Source organism: Apostichopus japonicus, chromosome 12 (assembly GCF_037975245.1).
Source record: "Apostichopus japonicus isolate 1M-3 chromosome 12, ASM3797524v1, whole genome shotgun sequence".
NCBI classification, from domain to species: Eukaryota; Metazoa; Echinodermata; class Holothuroidea; order Aspidochirotida; family Stichopodidae; genus Apostichopus; species Apostichopus japonicus.
Genome location: NC_092572.1, coordinates 21991805 through 22009296, shown reverse-complemented (window position 1 = coordinate 22009296; position 17492 = coordinate 21991805). Strand labels below are relative to the sequence as shown.

At 37.5% G+C, this 17492-nt stretch overlaps 1 protein-coding gene across 4 annotated transcripts; it reads left to right on the top strand.

The window, feature by feature from the left end:
• The first annotated feature begins 1107 nt into the window (after positions 1-1107).
• Positions 1108-17483, top strand: LOC139977103 (uncharacterized). 4 transcript variants are annotated; one of them, XM_071986189.1, is made up of 15 exons: positions 1108-1537; positions 2025-2339; positions 3044-3334; positions 3864-4169; positions 4541-4642; positions 5381-5396; positions 6201-6268; positions 10095-10277; positions 10951-11055; positions 11326-11498; positions 11666-11797; positions 12090-12204; positions 13129-13216; positions 14800-14917; positions 15743-17483. In XM_071986189.1, the coding sequence occupies exons 1-15, from the start codon at positions 1471-1473 to the stop codon at positions 15821-15823; spliced, it is 2160 nt and encodes a 719-aa protein (XP_071842290.1). In that variant the 5' UTR covers positions 1108-1470; the 3' UTR covers positions 15824-17483. The 4 variants fall into 4 exon arrangements, with proteins under 4 accessions (XP_071842290.1, XP_071842288.1, XP_071842287.1 ...); XM_071986187.1 differs by having other exon boundaries at positions 5381-5411; XM_071986186.1 differs by having other exon boundaries at positions 5381-5420.
• Positions 17484-17492: the final 9 nt, after the last annotated feature.

The following is a 17492-nucleotide window of genomic DNA, read 5'->3' as shown; positions in this document are numbered from 1 at the left end:
CGGGTACTATTAATCGTTTATTTGGAGTGATTGAATCTGTTTTTTCTGTAGATTTGTAACCGACCCTTCCAATCAACCCCTACTTTAATCGTACCTTCTTCCAGAGAGTCTAATTACGAATTAACATAACAAAGGCCTAGCTGGAAGTCGTGACAGACTTATTCGTACCGATATGACAAGTTTGTCTTTTGGTTTCCTTTAATCAAGGACTATGGATATTACTCTGTCTGTTATCCTTAATGGGTTGGATGGTTTCGGTTATATTACCATTTTGACGTGCATGTTACGCCCAAAGTGTTGGGTTTTGATTGTGTGACCTATGCACTTGGATGAAACAATTCTCGTAGTCAGTGCTCAGATTTAAAAGCCGCACTTCAATCGCGAAAACAGTACTCGCACTGTGGTAGTTGAATATCCAGAACCCAAGTTCTGGTGAGAACTTAGAATGTCGCATAAATATATTCGACTAGGGAACATATACTTAAAAGAAAAACGGTTTACTTTGTTTATTCTCATTGATACAATCCATTTCAGCTGAATTTATCGTCAAGACCATTCATTGCCTTTTTTTGCAGTACGGGATGCAATGTGGTGTGGGTCTTGGTTGACCTGCCTGTTAAGTACTGTTTTTTTTCTTCACTCCAGCAAATGAATGGTTACATAGGGGGGGGGGGGGGGGAGACTGTGGATTGAGTAGCTCAGTTAATGGATCACAATACTTCTTCTGAAGTGTAATTAAGTCTTCAAAAGTTCTAATTTCATCCAGTTTCAGTAGTTTCGATTCACCCGCATGTCACCTGAAACTAATAGATCTACTCATAAAAACATTCAGATGGAAAATTTCTTCCTCGACAAAAATTAGTATGCACATGATATAATGGTGAACCTAGAAACCACCAGACAGGAGCGAAATATTAGACAAAGGACGGATCACTCTCTTCCACGGGAAAGCCTCACTGAATATCCAGGTTTTAGCGCGTTAATTAGAAGGCCCATTGGATAAAATGAACATTTTTCTGCAAGCAAATTTACTAAATTTAACTGGCATCACAAAAAGTTTGACTGTAAAGAGAGAGAGAGAAGAGAAAAAGAGAGGGGAGGGGGGGGGGGAGAGGATTACGAGGAGGAACAGTTGTCCTTGTTTTGAAGGGAAGCTAACTTGGTGGGTGGTGGGGCAAGTGCCTCCAGGCTTGTGAGAAACTTACAAAGTGCCCCTTTTGCAGAAACGTGAGTGTCTACACTAGATTCGAATCCTAAACCAATGCACCGTCACTTTAGCTGCGTCAAACGTTCGAGATATGCCCCATTGCTTATTTATGGTTGCTTTCGTTTTGTTAATAGACCATCAAATACACGAACCAGGAAGCTATGTCTCTAATATTACATACGAAGAGATTACAGTCAGTTGCAGGTAGATACGTAGTGCTAATCTTTCCATATCTTGCCAGGACGGTTCTCTAGAAGAATAAAATGGTCTCTAATGAAGTAGCGGCTTTGACGATGGCGTACTTTATCCTCCAGGGCGACCTACTTACAGGTAACCGTAGAGAAGAAGGCATTTCTTTAAACAAAGTTTGTTAATTTTCTACCTTTAAGTATACGGAAGTTAGACTGAACATTTCTCTGATGAACAATTTAGTTCTTTGGCCTTTTTGCGCAGTTTATCGCTTGCCATGTATAAAAATTGCTTAGATCTCATTTTTAAGAATGTTTTTTGAAAGTTTCTTGGGCAAATGCAGGGTATTATATTAATATAACTTTATTAGTTCAATAAGTCTCTTACAATACCATTTGTCATTGAAAGAGTTGAAAGAAGAGTTGACAGATTGAGCAAGCAGATATCAAACTGATGTAAGGCAATAAAAATTAAAAATTAAAATACTCATAGAATATAACGAACATACAGGTCGGTCAAATGAATTCATAAATATCGTTGACAGACGGAAACGCAAAAAGCAAACGAAAAACATGCGATCAAGTCTCTGTTGAATTGGTTAAATAACATTTCTCTTCTACAATACTAGGCTGCCTTGGTATCAAAATACAGACAGAGGCAATCGGCGGTTGCGCGAAGCTGTCATGCACGAATAACTTAACCGGAGAAGATGTGACATCCTGGTGGTATTTCGAGAATCAGACTTTATTGGATCCTCTTGTCAGTCACTTGAATAAATCTTACAACCAGGACAGCCGCTTCACCTCAAAACGATCAGACGATGGCAGATCTGCCTCATTGTGGATTTCAAATATTTCTTTCAGTGACGCTGGTAGGTATTCATGTGTGATGTACACAGGATCCCTGAAGATGTGGAAAGAAAACATTTTGCTTAACGTTTACGGTAAGCGCACCTACCAGAAGGAATAACCTGGTCAATATGATAGAGAGAAAAAACATGTTGAGTAACAAATAGATCAATAAATTTATATTATGTACATATGCCATTTGATATACCTATGAGGATTTCCAAATTAAATTAGCGTTTGTCATTTCATAACTTTTCATAACTAATCGTTTTATAACTTTACAAACTAATAAAGAGAAATATCTTTCTTTTTATATAGTTGCGATGCTTAACTAAAGCAATCAGTATAGCTACAATGTGGGTTTGTTACAGAAGTTGAATGTATTTTGGATTGAAATCAGTTTTTTTTAAATTCTGATCAGCCGTTTCACACATAGATTACAGTAATTACTGTAAATCTTAAAACTTTGTACCACAGTTGAAACGGGATTGTGCTGACAAATCTGATGAATCGGGAGCATGCGCTAGTATTAGGATTACAGTAAGAACTGACAGTATGTGTAATCCCAACAAACCCCAACAACTGGATTTGTTGCGATAACAGATATCCTCAGTCCTTACTGTGATCCTAATAGCACATGCTACCGATTTATAGCACCATCCGCTTTTTACTTTGGTAAAAAACTTTAAGATTTACAGTAGTATCTGTGTTCTCTGTGTGTATCGGGTGTTCTGATGACAAAAAAAGTAACTTTGCATGCAAACGCTACCATATTATAATCTTGATTATTGATGAACAGGTCAGACGGAGCTTAGAGCAAACAAGTCCATCATAGTAAACGAGACGCTTACAGCAGTTTGCTGTGTTGATGTTACACCTATATCGACCAGTGTTGAGTTTTCCTGGATTCTAGACAACATAACATTTTCCCCTGTAACTTATTACACGCAGACTAACATCAGTTACCATTTGTCGCATCTATGTAGCTTTGCATTCTTTCGACCCGTTCGCACACAACATAATAAGGAGTTATTTTGTGTCGCGAATGATGACTGGAAGGGTATATCCAAACAGATGTTAAATATTTGGTGTAAGTGTGCTCTATACAACCATCTTTTACTCTTGAATGTTCTACACTGAAAGAATTTGACATGAATGTGTACCTTTCTGAGGAACAGAATTTCCGTCTACACCTCATAACGGTACACACAAAAATATTGGTCACTGTCAAAACAAAACCAGGTTGATATCCTCTAAGGATCATTTTGGAAAAAACAAGGTGATTTCCCCATTTTCAGTCCGAAGCAAGAAATATTACTTGTAAAAGCTGATTAATGCTTTTTTTCAGTCACTGATTAACGTAGGATATGCCGATAATTCCCTTTTTATTTAAAACTAGGGTTTGTTGAACTCAACAGAGTTAACTGTTCTTATTTGTCATTAACTAAGTGTAGTTTCGGCACTTCTGTGGAATAATTCATTCTTAACTTCCTTGTGCTTTTTGTTGGCTGACCTAAAGCAAAATATTATTTTATTTTCTAAATTGACATTGCTCATTTAGCTCAAGAAAATGATATTTCTAGAACAAGGAAATACCACCGTTTCTTCCCCTTAAACAGATCCACCTACCGTCCAAATGGTTTCTTCATCCACTATAAATGTTGCTAATGATGCAGACATCCTGTTGGTTATCTGCATGGTGGAGGGTAATCCAACACCGGATGTTTTCCTTCAGAAGTTAGATGATATGTTTGAATGGCAAACAATTGACTTAAAACCTCTGAACAAGTCAAACCTTACAACTCAATTGTGGGAATTTCAGTTGCCAAGTAAAGACAACTACGTCAATGGAATGTACAGGTGTACAACTAGCAACGCCCTCGGTAATATTGACGTGAGCAGCATCGTCAGTGTAGAAACGGAAAGTAAGTAAAGGGGGTCACGTGAAAAACGGCTGTTGTCTTTTTGTATAGCAATTTTGCCTTTTCAAAATATATTTTTGTGGTATCTTCGTCTCCCATGTCCATTGCAATTTTAAGACGCATTTCTCAAATAAACGTAGTTCATTTATTTTTACTTATCTGAAACATTAGTTTTATGACCTAACTAATGTTATTTTTTATATTGTGAACATTCTACCAATCACACATTTTATTTATGTCTTTGGTTATGCGTGATTGTAGTTATCCGCAGATATTTCATTTCTTATATTTATTTGGCCTGCGGATTTTAATTTATTTATGTTAATAGCACAACTAAATTTATTTTGGCGATTAATTTGGTTCCTTTCTGACAGAAAACTCGTCGATATCTCGGAGTGATAATTCCTGGATGACTTACGCCTTGGTAGTGTGTGCTACCTTTATCCTTGCTGTTATATTCACCAGGTCAACTCAGAGCAAGTATCTCTATTGATAATAGTTTTAATGGCTGAATGCTTTTTGTTTCGACTTGCACTTGATAGAACTTCATTGTAAACAATTGAATAATTAACATTTTGAATATGAATGATGCAATCCAACGTATAAAACAGTGCGTATAGTTATTTATTAGCTCATTTCAAGTACGGGTTGCTATACTGTAACGACGATTTTGTATAGGCCTTTCAGTATTTGGAAATTTTCCAGCTTCCTGGACACTTCGTAAGTAAAACATTAGTCTGCGTCGAATCGGGATAAACTAAATTGATGTAATTGTAATGTAAACTTTAACAAAAGCAGGGTTGTTCTTTTTATACATTTAAACCAAGTAATGCCAAAATATCACACGACACGTCTGTAACACATCTCTGCTGTTTTCAGTCTTGGTCTCGAGCAGACTGTAATAAGTTACAGCGCCGAATGCACTAGACTTGACTTCTTACTGAAAGTGAAGCCTAAACGTTTTGCAGTATTCGACACATCGTAACTTCGGATTCTTCATCCTTTCCTTCTGCATTCTTATATCTCTATTTCCTTCATTTATTCATAATTAACATTTAAATGCCTAAACTTATACGCAACAACTAATACGCAACATTTTTAATGGACACCTTGGTTTGAGGATTTTTACATCTCAGTCAAGTTTAAGCCATAAAACTCATGATTACAGTCACAACTTTCCTTTAAGTAAACTCATAAAATTTCTCTTTTTCCAGAAAGATGTTTTTCACGGTACGCTAGCCTTAGGTCGGTGCGGTAACTATGTTTTATATTATTTAATATGTTTCCATTGCCTCACTCTCTTAATATTTTAATCAGTTATTGTTTATTTATGTATCTATTTTCCATAGCATTTCAGTCAATCGAGTATGTAAGTAAACACACACATATGGAGTAAAACATTCAATTTTTGCTTAAGAATGATTATGAGCAAAAGTTGATTCAAATGTCCGTCATAATGAAGAAAGTCTGACATTTCTGCATTGAATTAAGCAGTTAGTAGTCAAATGTATGTGATCACTATGTCCTTGTTGAAGCTCTTACTAGCTAAACCCTACACCAAGATGGATAACTGTGACAGGTTGACTACTCATGGCATCTCAATTCATTTTAGTTACGAGAGCGAAACGTTTTAGAAAACAAGCATCAATTCTCATCAGTAAACGTTGCTCTTGGAAGCCTTAGAGTGGTCTACAATTGAATACATTTTCCCAAGTTTTTTCACATCATGTACTTCCTTTTATATTCTGTTATATCAAAGCCACAAGATTCTGATTGATAACATATCGAAAAAGCTGTTCTCATGTTGCCTTTCGGCAATTTTCCTGAGAGAGAAAATATCGGCGCTTTCTCTGTATATACATATATTATGTCAACAATTGCACACGAAGTAGATCTTGGCATAAACGCCATAGGTAGACGTAGTATTCAAGAGATTAGTATAATCTTGATTTTAAACTATACACCAATAGTTTTGTCTCTCTTTCATTGGCATACTTAGAGTAAATATATTTTGTTCAACTCTTTTTCAAACAGACGAGAAGTTTCCCAAACCCAAGATTTTGTACTTACGCCTGTTGACAATGTCACCAAATATTATCTTGGTACGTTTGAACATATGTTCGATTCTGTTCTTGAGATGTATGTTCTAGTTTATTGAGACTGTATTTCGGGTTCATACCTCAATGAACTACCAAAGTCGGTCTGAAATTGGTGAAGCCGTTTCCAAATTGGAGCCGATTTCAGCAAGGTGTAACAAACATAACGTAAGAGCAACAAAACTAAAATGGAGAAAAGGAAACACAAGCAGGAAATCCAAAGAGTTCCAAATCTCCTCCCAAAAGTTTGGACTCATCAAGTTTGAAGTACACGAGCTTCGTGACCTTTAACAGTTATATTAAAATAATTTACACATTCAAAGCTAGTCACACCTTTTCGGTCGTTTTGATGCGTGCCCAAGCTTGGCAAAGCCAAACCGTCTGCCTCGTAAGATCAAGTGATCTCAGGCGTTATGCATTGATTAATCAATTAATTAATACATTGAAGACATTAAAATGATGATATACAACACGGTTTGAATGCTTTCGACTATGTTGTCATATTGTAATATGCGTTTTGGCACAACGACTACTTTTTGCTTGTCTTACCTTTGACCCAATGGCACGATAATTCATTGGGGGTATTACATCGATGCATGCACAGGCGCAAACCCACCAAGTTTGAAGTAAATCGGCTGGAAGGTTACGCCGACGGAATAGTTCGCGAAACACTTTTGGCATAAATGTGTTGAACCTAGACTAATATACGTGATCTTGCAGTAACGAACATACTGTGGACATGCAGAACCACGGTACACGTGTATGGCGATAACCAGACTGAACATGAGGTCAACCCGCTCTGGAGTTAGAATTCTCTAGGTGAAACATGATTTAGTTCCGTAATACGTGATTGACTGATAACAGATTATTTGAAATTACTTGGCCATCCAAACGTTTCTTGTAGAGAGTATGGTGTAGAAGGATGTTATGTATAAAAGGCAACACACCTATATAGTCCAAATGCAACATATAAATGCCGTTTATTTCTTAATAAATATCAGTTCTAACTTTTTTTTGAAATTTCAAAACCTGCTATACTAGATATGAGTACAACTAAGTCTCAACCAGTACTGTAATTCTGGAACAAAATCTCTTGACACATCAGCAATAACAAGTTGAACGCCTTTTGATCTGACTTTTAAGAGGTGAACAGTACACAGCTGGTATCGCTCCCTTCAGAAGTTCGTAGTGGGCTTATCATATGTTTTATGAGAATATTGTTCATAACAGCCTAATGTACAGTAATCGTGTTATGTATTAACTTGTTAACTTGTGCCGTCGAGTCGTGTCCGACCCCTGGTGATGACCATGACTTTCATCCTCCAATCCATCCGGCTCCTGGTTGCCCCTCGCAGTCCATCCAGAGTCAGCCCAGTCGCCTTCCTGACACCAACCATCAATCGTGCTCGTGACCTGCCCCTCTTCCGTGATCCATCACGCATTCCCACCATTATTGATTTTTCCAGGGAGTCGTCCGCTCGCATGATATGGCCGGAATAATTTAGTTGCTGCCTCAGGATCTGTGCTTCCAGTGGAAGTGAGGGTTTTACTTGCTCCATAATCGAGATTTTCGTTCTGTGTGCAGTCCAAGGGATTCTCAATAGACTGCGCCAGCACCATAATTCAAAACTGTCTATTCTTTCCCTCATTCCCTTTGTTATTGTCCATGATTCACTCCAATAAAGCACAACTGGGAAAACTAGTACTCTCATCAGTTGTTACTCTCATCAGTTGACTCTTCGTTATTTTTGAAATTGCTTTGTCCTTCCAAATCTTGTTTAGCCCCGTCACAGCAGCTCTACCAAGAGCTAGCCGTCTCACAATCTCTCCTTTACAGGTACCATTGTCATCAATTCTAGAACCGAGAAAGTTAGAGTCGTGTACTATTTCAACTTTGCTTCCATTAAGAAAAATTTCGTCCAGCTCCTCTTTGCACATAACCTTGGTCTTCTTTAGGTTCAGGTGTAGACCAGCCTGAGCGCTATATGTCTGCACACGTTCCATCAGATAAAGTAGGTCTTCTTTGCTTTCTGCGAGCAGTGTGGTTTCATCAGTATATCTGAGGTTGTTGACTCTTCTGCCATCTATCTTCACCCCTAGCTCTACATTGTTTAGATTGGCTTGTCTCATTATGTACTCGCTATAAAGGTTAAAAAGGTAAGGTGAAAGGATACACCCCTGTCGAACTCCCTTGCCGATGTTAAAACTTTCTGTATCCCCATATTCGGTTCGAACTTTCGCTTCCTGTTCAATATATAATGATTTAATCACATGTACCAGGTGATTGGGAATTCCCATTTCCGTCAACATGGTCTACAGTGTTGGAAGGTCAACACAATCGAAAGCTTTACTGTAGTCAATGAAGCACATATAAACGGGACGCTGGAACTCTCCTGACCTTTCCAAAATCCATCGAAGGTTGGCAATTTGGTGCCGAGTGCCTCTGCCTTTCCGGAAGCCTGTTTGTTCTATTGACATTTCGAGTTCCATATATCCCTCTAGTCTGTGTTGAATTACCTTCAGCATGACTTTACTTGCATGTGAGCACAGTGCTATCGTTCGGTTGTGTGAGCAAATTTGGGGATCACCTTTCTTCGGAATCGGGATGCATATGGATTCCTTCAATCTTTTTGGCCAAACACCTGTGCACCAGATTCGCTGACAAATTACAGTTATTACTGTTACACCCTCTTCACTCATTTCCTTAAAGAGTTCAATGGGTTATTTGTCCGATCCTGGAGACTTTCCATTTGCTACTGACTTTACAGCTTCCTGACTTCTTCCTCAATTATCGGTGCTTCATCTTCGTAGATCCCTTTCGTAAATTGTGTGGTGATATTGTGATGACTTCTGTACAAGTCCATTGTATAAACACGCCATCTCTCCTTTAATTTCAGCTCTATTCAGATGATTTTCTTTGCCTTTCTTGCCTGATATTGGAAATCAGCATTCAGTTGTCGTAACTCTCTATTGTGAATCCCTTGTTTCTTTACCTCCCTTCTTTTATCTGCAATTTCTATTGCTTTCTTCGACAGCCACTTGCTTTTCTTTTGTTTTTTAGCCATTGGGATGTTCTTTTCTGCTGCTTTTTTCATGATGTCTTCTCCCTCCTGCCACAACTCATCCGGTTCCCTCTCAGTTAAGTCTAGTGCTGAGAAGGAGTTCTTGGCCTATATGTTGTGTCTTTCTGGGATCTCGTTCAGGCTGTATTTGTTGTCTATCTTGCTTCTTGACCTGCCACAAGTGCACAGCTCGGACGTGAGGAACGGACTTCAATTAAACCCCTATGTTATATATATAATATATATATTTATATAATATATATATATATATATATGTATATATATATATTTATATATATATGATATAAGTCGTATCTATATAACTATGCAGCCACTCTATAGATTATGCTAAAGAACCTTGAAATGGAGGGGACATAAGTTATTTATGACTCGCCAGAACTCTGAAGTCCGAGCTTTGGGGTCCCTGAGTCCGCGATACGTCCAGTCTATAAGCCAACTTGTGTTCGAATCCAATACCTAGTCCATAGAGAATGGATTCGAGTCCGTACTGTACCACAGACTGGCAAATGCTATGGACTTATTTCTTAGGGATATTGTCTTTATCCCGATAATATCCAATATGAACTTAAGGAACACGCTTCAGCAATACGCCACTGAGCTTCCGTCTTATGCATTTGTGGCTGTTTAGCGTCGTAAACATCTGTCTTCCACTCTTGACCAATTTTCGAATATTATTATTTCGAAACATTTTTTCTATGGTTGATGAGAACTGTTTCGTCTCTATAAAATTTATTTACCCTAAAATCCAGACCAGTATATGAGCATGGATAAAGAAGACACTGATCCGGAAACACAAAAGCTTAGGGAATTCGACAGAAAAGATGTGGCTTTTGTTGTACAGCTGAACAAGGACATGATGCGAGAGCGTTGGCTTGGGATATTACACAAAGGCACTGCTGCTGAAACTTACACACATATGAGGAGAAACACAGGTACGTTGTGTGATTCATTCATGTCATTTAACGCAACATAACTCAAAATATGGATTGCGGGGTACTAGTTTAAATAATACGTCTGTCTTACGAAGACAGCACACACAGGCAAAACAGGATTTTGTCAACTGAGGGAAATTTATAGATCTTGAAAATGTAAAAATTGTAAAGTCGTTCAGATTCACTGTCTTCATTGATGGGTGCTGTGGCCGAATGCATCAAGGCGGTTGCATTTGAAACAATTAGGCTTAGCTATCGGGAGGTTCCGGGCTCGAAACCAGACCGGGTCATAGTAAGATGAAGTTTTCCTTCAAGGGCAATCTACGGTTTTCCTATCTGAAATGACTTTATTAATTGAAAACATTCCAAATTTGAGTAATAAATGTTGAACTGGATGCCACCCGACGTGTAAGTTGTAATCCATAAGCACTTGCGGGATTCTCCCACATTTGTGGTCGCTTAAGCGTCGTAAAAATAATAATAAATGTTGAATGTTATTATTTATTCCGTGAAACGTAACACACTCGTAAACGCATAGATATATTGGTATATTTGTAATGTAGAACTTGTATATATAGGGTTAAATGTTTTTAATTACATTTGAGGGAGGATTGTTTTCTTAGTTAATAAATTGCAATCTTCTGTTTGGCTTTTGATAATTTTTCTTTTACAGACGTTACCATAGCTTCTGAGGAATGGAAATACTTTCTTCGACACATTGCCATCCTCCCCATAAACGAAAATGTTGTCAAAACATTTGGAATTGTTCAGATGTCAGGTAAGAATAAACTATCATCACTGATTTAGCAGTTATATATAATCAATGTTAATAATGCCTTATGATACCGTAACGTCGTTCGCAAAATGTCTTCCAGTGTTATACTATCCGTAACTTTAAAGGTTGAGTATTTAACATCAAATGTTTTGATTTGGTGCAAGGTAATTTTGGAACAAATCCTTGCAAAATAATATAGTCAAAAGTGTTTCAATGTTTGAAATTGTGTAAATAAACTTTGATGTAACTTTTCGTAAAAATGTTTTGTTGCAGGTATTCCATACTGTTTGCAAGAATATATGGCTTTTGGAACTCTTAAATCTTATCTTGAAGTTAATTTTGGACAAAGTCGTTTCTACGGGAATGCATTAGAGCCTGTACCACATCACTTTCTGACTTTTGCATCAAACGTTATCAGCGGCATGAAATTTCTTCATCATTATTGTGTAAGATAGTCTACCTTATTGTGTAAGATTGCCTACCTTATTTTGGCTGAGCTTATTTAATTGTTAGTGTGTCCATTGTCCTAAAAGTCCTGATAATTTTATTTAAAAATCTTACACGATTTGTCATCTTATAAGTTTCTGAATGTTTTTTTCCATAAATCTTCCAGTGGCTACACCCCGGATTAAGTACCGAGAAGTTACTGATATCTCAATCTGGACACTCTGGCTTTTCTTGTAAACTACATGACTTTTGTTACGCAATATTTTCAGGAGATAGAGTAAAAGAAGAACTGGAAAAGGTAAGCCACTGCATTTGACATTATCCGTGGCTTAAACTTGCAAGGCAAACCCACCAAAATTATTTTTGCTTGACATGACATATAACTACTTATGGCATAGAAATTCAGAGTCGACTTGGGGTATGCCTTAAATAATGATATTGGTGCGTAGTATATATTACAGTGTTTGAAGGTTCTAACTCATGGTTTATCTTAGTCAAAATGATTTATTTAGTGATCCAAGGACACCGTAAAGATATTATATCTATTTATCGTGTTTTCTTTTGTAATGAGCGCCTCTCTATCATTTTAGAATAATGGGAAAATTCGATTGAATATTCCACCGGAAGCAAAGCGAAATGGAGAGTATACACAGCAGAGTGATCTTTGGGCTGTAGGAGTCGTACTATGGGAAATATTTTCGTATGGTATGTTATTGAGTTTCCGCTTTCATTCATCTAGAAGTTTTTAAATATTACTGTCGCTTAGATCCATTCACGATCAGTCCGATGATTTCAAGTTCATTTACCACTTCAAGTTGTTCATTATTATTTTCTCATTTTGCTCAAAACAATGGGACGTAAATATAACAGAAACTCCAATTTATGGGAAAGATCATCTTATGCTGATAGTCTATCTGCTTTTGCCATGGCTTCCGCCTGAATGTGAAGTATGATGAAACCTGATATATATAACAAAATAGAAGCATGAATAAAGAAACGTTCACTGAGTGGTTGCCTTATTTTGTCATGCTCCCCTCGCAACTGAACGATTGTCACATTGACGCTTAAGGGATGGTCTTAAGCTTATTCTGAGAGATTTGTTTTCTACACAATAATTACGTTTTCTGAATACATTATGTTCCGTAGCTTTTAGGCATCTCAAAAGACCTTACTGCAGTTGGGAAATATAATTATCAACCATTTCTAAATAGGTGTTTTTGCTCATTGTTTTATCAAATCAATTCTATTGCTGTATCTTGATAGGATTCCTGAAGCTTGAAAACTATTATCTGATCAAGCTTTAGGATACACCCGAAAAGGTTTTTGAGTTTTATTAATGTAAGTAATCTTTTCTCATCGAGTCGAGAAATCGATTCTAACAAAAAGTGACATTTCTAGTAACTCTTTCATCAAACTTTTGCCTATAAAGATTGTAAATAATACGATCTATTCAGATCTTCTAAAGATAATTGCTATTTCTTTTAAGTTATTATACTTAATAATTTAATTATCCAAATGTTTTCAATATATCCATACATCCCTGGTTATTGCGTTGCTTTAATATCGATGTTGGGCGTTGTTCTAACACATTACTCTATAAACAATTGTGTTTCTCTTGTTCATTTCTAGGTGCGAAAATACCGGAATACAGAGAAATACAAAGACCAACCGACGTTTTAGGAAAATTAACAAGACCTGCTAATTGCCCTGGACAATTGTAAGCTAAAAATTTTCAGCCGCATTATTTCATATATATCCTTTCATTTACACTACTAAGTTTCATGTTTCATGTTTGCATGGAATACTTCAATATTGTGTTGTTTAAATTTAAATTTTACGGGTGGTGGGAGCGGATGTACATGTCCATACAGCTACCGAGAAATAGTAATTTTGCATGTTACTGTTTAGACTTTGTGATGAATATACTTAAACTCAGCGATACAATGACAACAACCATAAAGGACAACGAATTCAAGTTGTTACACACAATACATCTGCTACATGATCCCGTTAATGAGATTGCCATGCTAACACGTTTGCACCACCTCTTGTTCGTTCATGAAGAAATTGTCCACAGTTGTGGCAAAGCATACTTATTTGATTCATTATGAAACGTGTGAGGGCATGGCGTTTCGATGCTAACAGGAACTTCTTCAGAGGCTAACTGACACGAAAACAAAATAAGAACATATAAACATGCACAGATTGAGAGATAGTAAAATTTGACAAAAAGATCAACGAATACAGCAGAAATAGATCCAGAAAGGAGAGGAAAGATGAAAGGAAGCATCTATTAGAGAATTAAGGGCTGTGGAGATACACTCTGAGGGGTGAAACACTACAAGAGGTAATGGGAAAGGAGGGAAAGGGGATTAGGAAGGAAGACCTGTGAATGTGGATAGAAAAGAGAGGCTGGAGGGTGGGGGGCAGGGGAAGAAAGGGGGGTTTCTTTGATAGTTCCCTTCTTGGATGTTGGGCCTATGTGGTTGAATGGTCGAATGCCGTGAATCGAACGTTCTTTGTGATGCGAGCTGTGTCTTGGTGGTTAAATTGAATGCATTGAAAGATCATACCGATTTAGTGTGGTTAAGAAGGTTGAAATATTGTCCAACTGGAGTTTCAATCTTCAAAGTGTTGACTGTGGATCTTTGGCCAAATGTAAGATTAACCCTGGTCTCACATATCCACTGAATACTGCAGAATCAAGAAATTATGTAAATGACATTAGGGGTAATGCAAGTAATGTAATCCTTTACTTTGTGTGAGTGTGATGGGTGAAAGAATCCGATCTCGAGATGTGAACCTCGCAGACAATGTAACCGCAGGGTAGAGAACATTTGGAAGTAGGCGAAGACGAAGGTGGAGTTAAAACATGGAGCAGAGCGAACTAGCAAATCCCGCAGGTTACAGGGGCATCTGTACGCAATAGTCTGCTTATCAGTTATTGCTCTTGAAGACGATCGTAGGTGGGCTGGATGTGATGATATTTGTTAGTAACTTGGCAAAGGGAAAGTCGATTGGAATGGAAAGTTGACGTTTTTCATTTCTCTTGGGCTTCTCTTTCAGGAGAGTGGATCTAGAGATTCGAAGAGAGAGAGCTCTTAGAATGGAGAAGTGAGCACTTCTGGCTCTGTGTCTACTTGCAATAAGATTGTCTTAATAACTGCATTTGATATTGTGTTACTTGTCTAGGCAGGTGTTAACCTTGACAAGTAACATCCGTTATTAAAACATTGTTGAGACATTATCTTCAATTACCTCAAAATGATCTAATTAAAACAGTTCTATTTGTATTTATAGGTATGAAGCAATGTCACTTTGCTGGCAGTGGGATCAACAATCTCGTTTAAGCTTCGATGAGCTTAACGAATATCTACAAAGCACGACAGAGACTTACATGGTAATGAGAAACCAACAGGTGCGATGTAAAACTAAGAATACAAGTAAAGTACTTTTTAAGAAAAAGTCGCCCAGGAAAGAACATGTGCACGAAAACCAAACTACCAAACAACTGATCCGCTCTCAACCCCAGTCCTCTTGTATCGGGACTGTGACTGTGTGATCATCGTCGGGTGTGCATCGCCATACCCCTCGAAAGGAACAGATACTACACATGATCTTAGCCAAAAGGCCGAGTAAAGTAGTTACACGCAAGTGATCAAAAGTAACGACGACAGTCTATTATGAAACAATTCAACTTTTAACAATCCACAAATTACTTAACAAATTTTGAGAAAGTAAAAGCTATAGTTGTAACTGATAAATGTAACACAAATGTGCAACGAAGAAGCAAATAAGAAAAATGAAATAAAGAAAAACATGAAAGTGCGAGAACAAAAGTTGTTTTTGCCGTTCTGATTTTATATATGGTATTTTCCCCTGAAGTTATAGTTAATCTTAAGAGAACTAAGTAGTACATTGAATATATAACGTAACTACCATAACATAACCACAACTTTGTAAGACATTGCGCGTCATCGCAAAGTACAATACCGTTAAACGGTATAATAAGGTCTGTTCTCAGCCTGTCAGCTGTAAAGGGTTCATGAGATGCACTAGCACCCAATGTCGCTAGGAACTTCAAGTGCATATTAACATATCTGAATTAATTTGGTTTGCCAAAGAAGTTATTTCAAGCTTCATTGACACTAACAGTTTATAAAGATACATTTTATGTCTTTTCCTCCAGACATGGTCTCTGAGAAATTCATTTGTTTACATTTTCGCATTTGTTCTGTTTCAGGTTCACACAGGTGCAGCATTATCAGCAATGGAACCCCAACCTGACATCTATAACAAAGAAATCTATAAAGTATCCAATTAACACTAGCAATATGCACACATAATTATCAATAAGGTGCTGTTTGACCTTTGAGCCCTGACCTTTGAACCTATGACGTCATCAGCCTCGGGGAAATTACACCGAACGTACTGTTTAGTGTCATGTAATAGTCTAGAATATATTACATTAAATCTGTAAGCCCCTTATAGCCAACATGAAGATAACTTCCGATTTGAACTACATCCCTGGAAGACATTTACTCCTCTGGTCTCACGCTCGTTTGTTTTTTACTTGATCTACATTAAATTCTTCCAGAGCATCGTGAGGTTAGGACACATATGTTCCATCCAGATGTTTACACGCGTGCAGGCAGATATTTATTGGCTTCACTTTTGATTGGCTCTTTGGACCTATGTGCTAATAATTAGTCACGCTTTGTGGGTGGGGCGTGGGAATGGGGGCGGGGGGGGGTGCTATAGCCTCCACTAAATCATCAGTTAGTAAATGATATATCGTCGTAACATAGGTTCAATCCAGTCTACACAGCAAGTCTATCCCAATCGCACAGGCTCTTCAGAACTGGAATTATGTTCGAAAGAGAACGATCTTATAATCATTATTTTGATTTACCATACAAGGCTGTATAACATAATTTGATTGAGCTTTTTATAATCCAACATTTATTAAGAGAAAAAGAAGAAAATAAACCAACATCAAATCCAGCTGGAACTATTAATCGTTTATTTGAAGTGATTGAAACTGTGTTTTCTGTAGATTTGTAACCGACCCTTCCAATCACCCCCTTGGGCAAGATACTTTATTAGTACCCGCTTCCCAAGAGTCTAATTACGTATTAACATAACACAGGCCTAGCTGGAAGTCGTGACAGAGTTATTCGTACAAATATGTCAACTTTATTCTTTGATTTCCTGTAATCAAGGACTACAATTATTACTCTGTCTGGTATCCTTAGTGGGTTGTGGGGTTTCGGTTATGTTACCATTTTCACGTGTATGTAACCGCCAAAATGTTGGTTTTGATTATGTGACCTTTGCACATAAAGGCCGCACTTGGACACTTGTACTCGAAATCCCGAAACCAGTACTCGCACTGTAGTACTTGATAGCTAGAAGCAATGTTCTGGCAAGCACTTAGAACTCGCATAAATATACTCGACTAGGAAACATACTTCAATAGAACGGGTTTACTTTGTTTATTCCCATTGATACAATCCATTTCAGCTGAATTTATCGTCAAGACCATTGATTGCCTTTTTCTGCAGTACGGGATGCAATGGGGTGTGGGTCTTGGTTGACCTGCCTGCAAGGTACTGTGGTTCACTCCAGCAAAAAAAGAAGAATGGTTACATAGGGGGAAAACTGTGGATTGAGTAGCTCAGTTAGTGGAGCACAAACTTTTTCTGAAGTGTAATGAAGTCTTCAAAAGTTCTAATTTCATCCAGTTTCAGTAGTTTCGATTCACCCGCATGTCACCTGAAATTAGTAGGTATACTCATAATTACGTTCAGATGGAAAATTTCTTCCTTGACGAAAATTAGTATGCACATGAAATAATGATGATCCTAGATACCACCAGACAGGAGCGAAATATTAGACAAAGAACGGATCACTTCCTTCCACGGGAATATCTTAATATCCAGGTTTTAGCGCGTTAATTAGAAGGACCACCGGGTAAAATAAACATTTTTTCT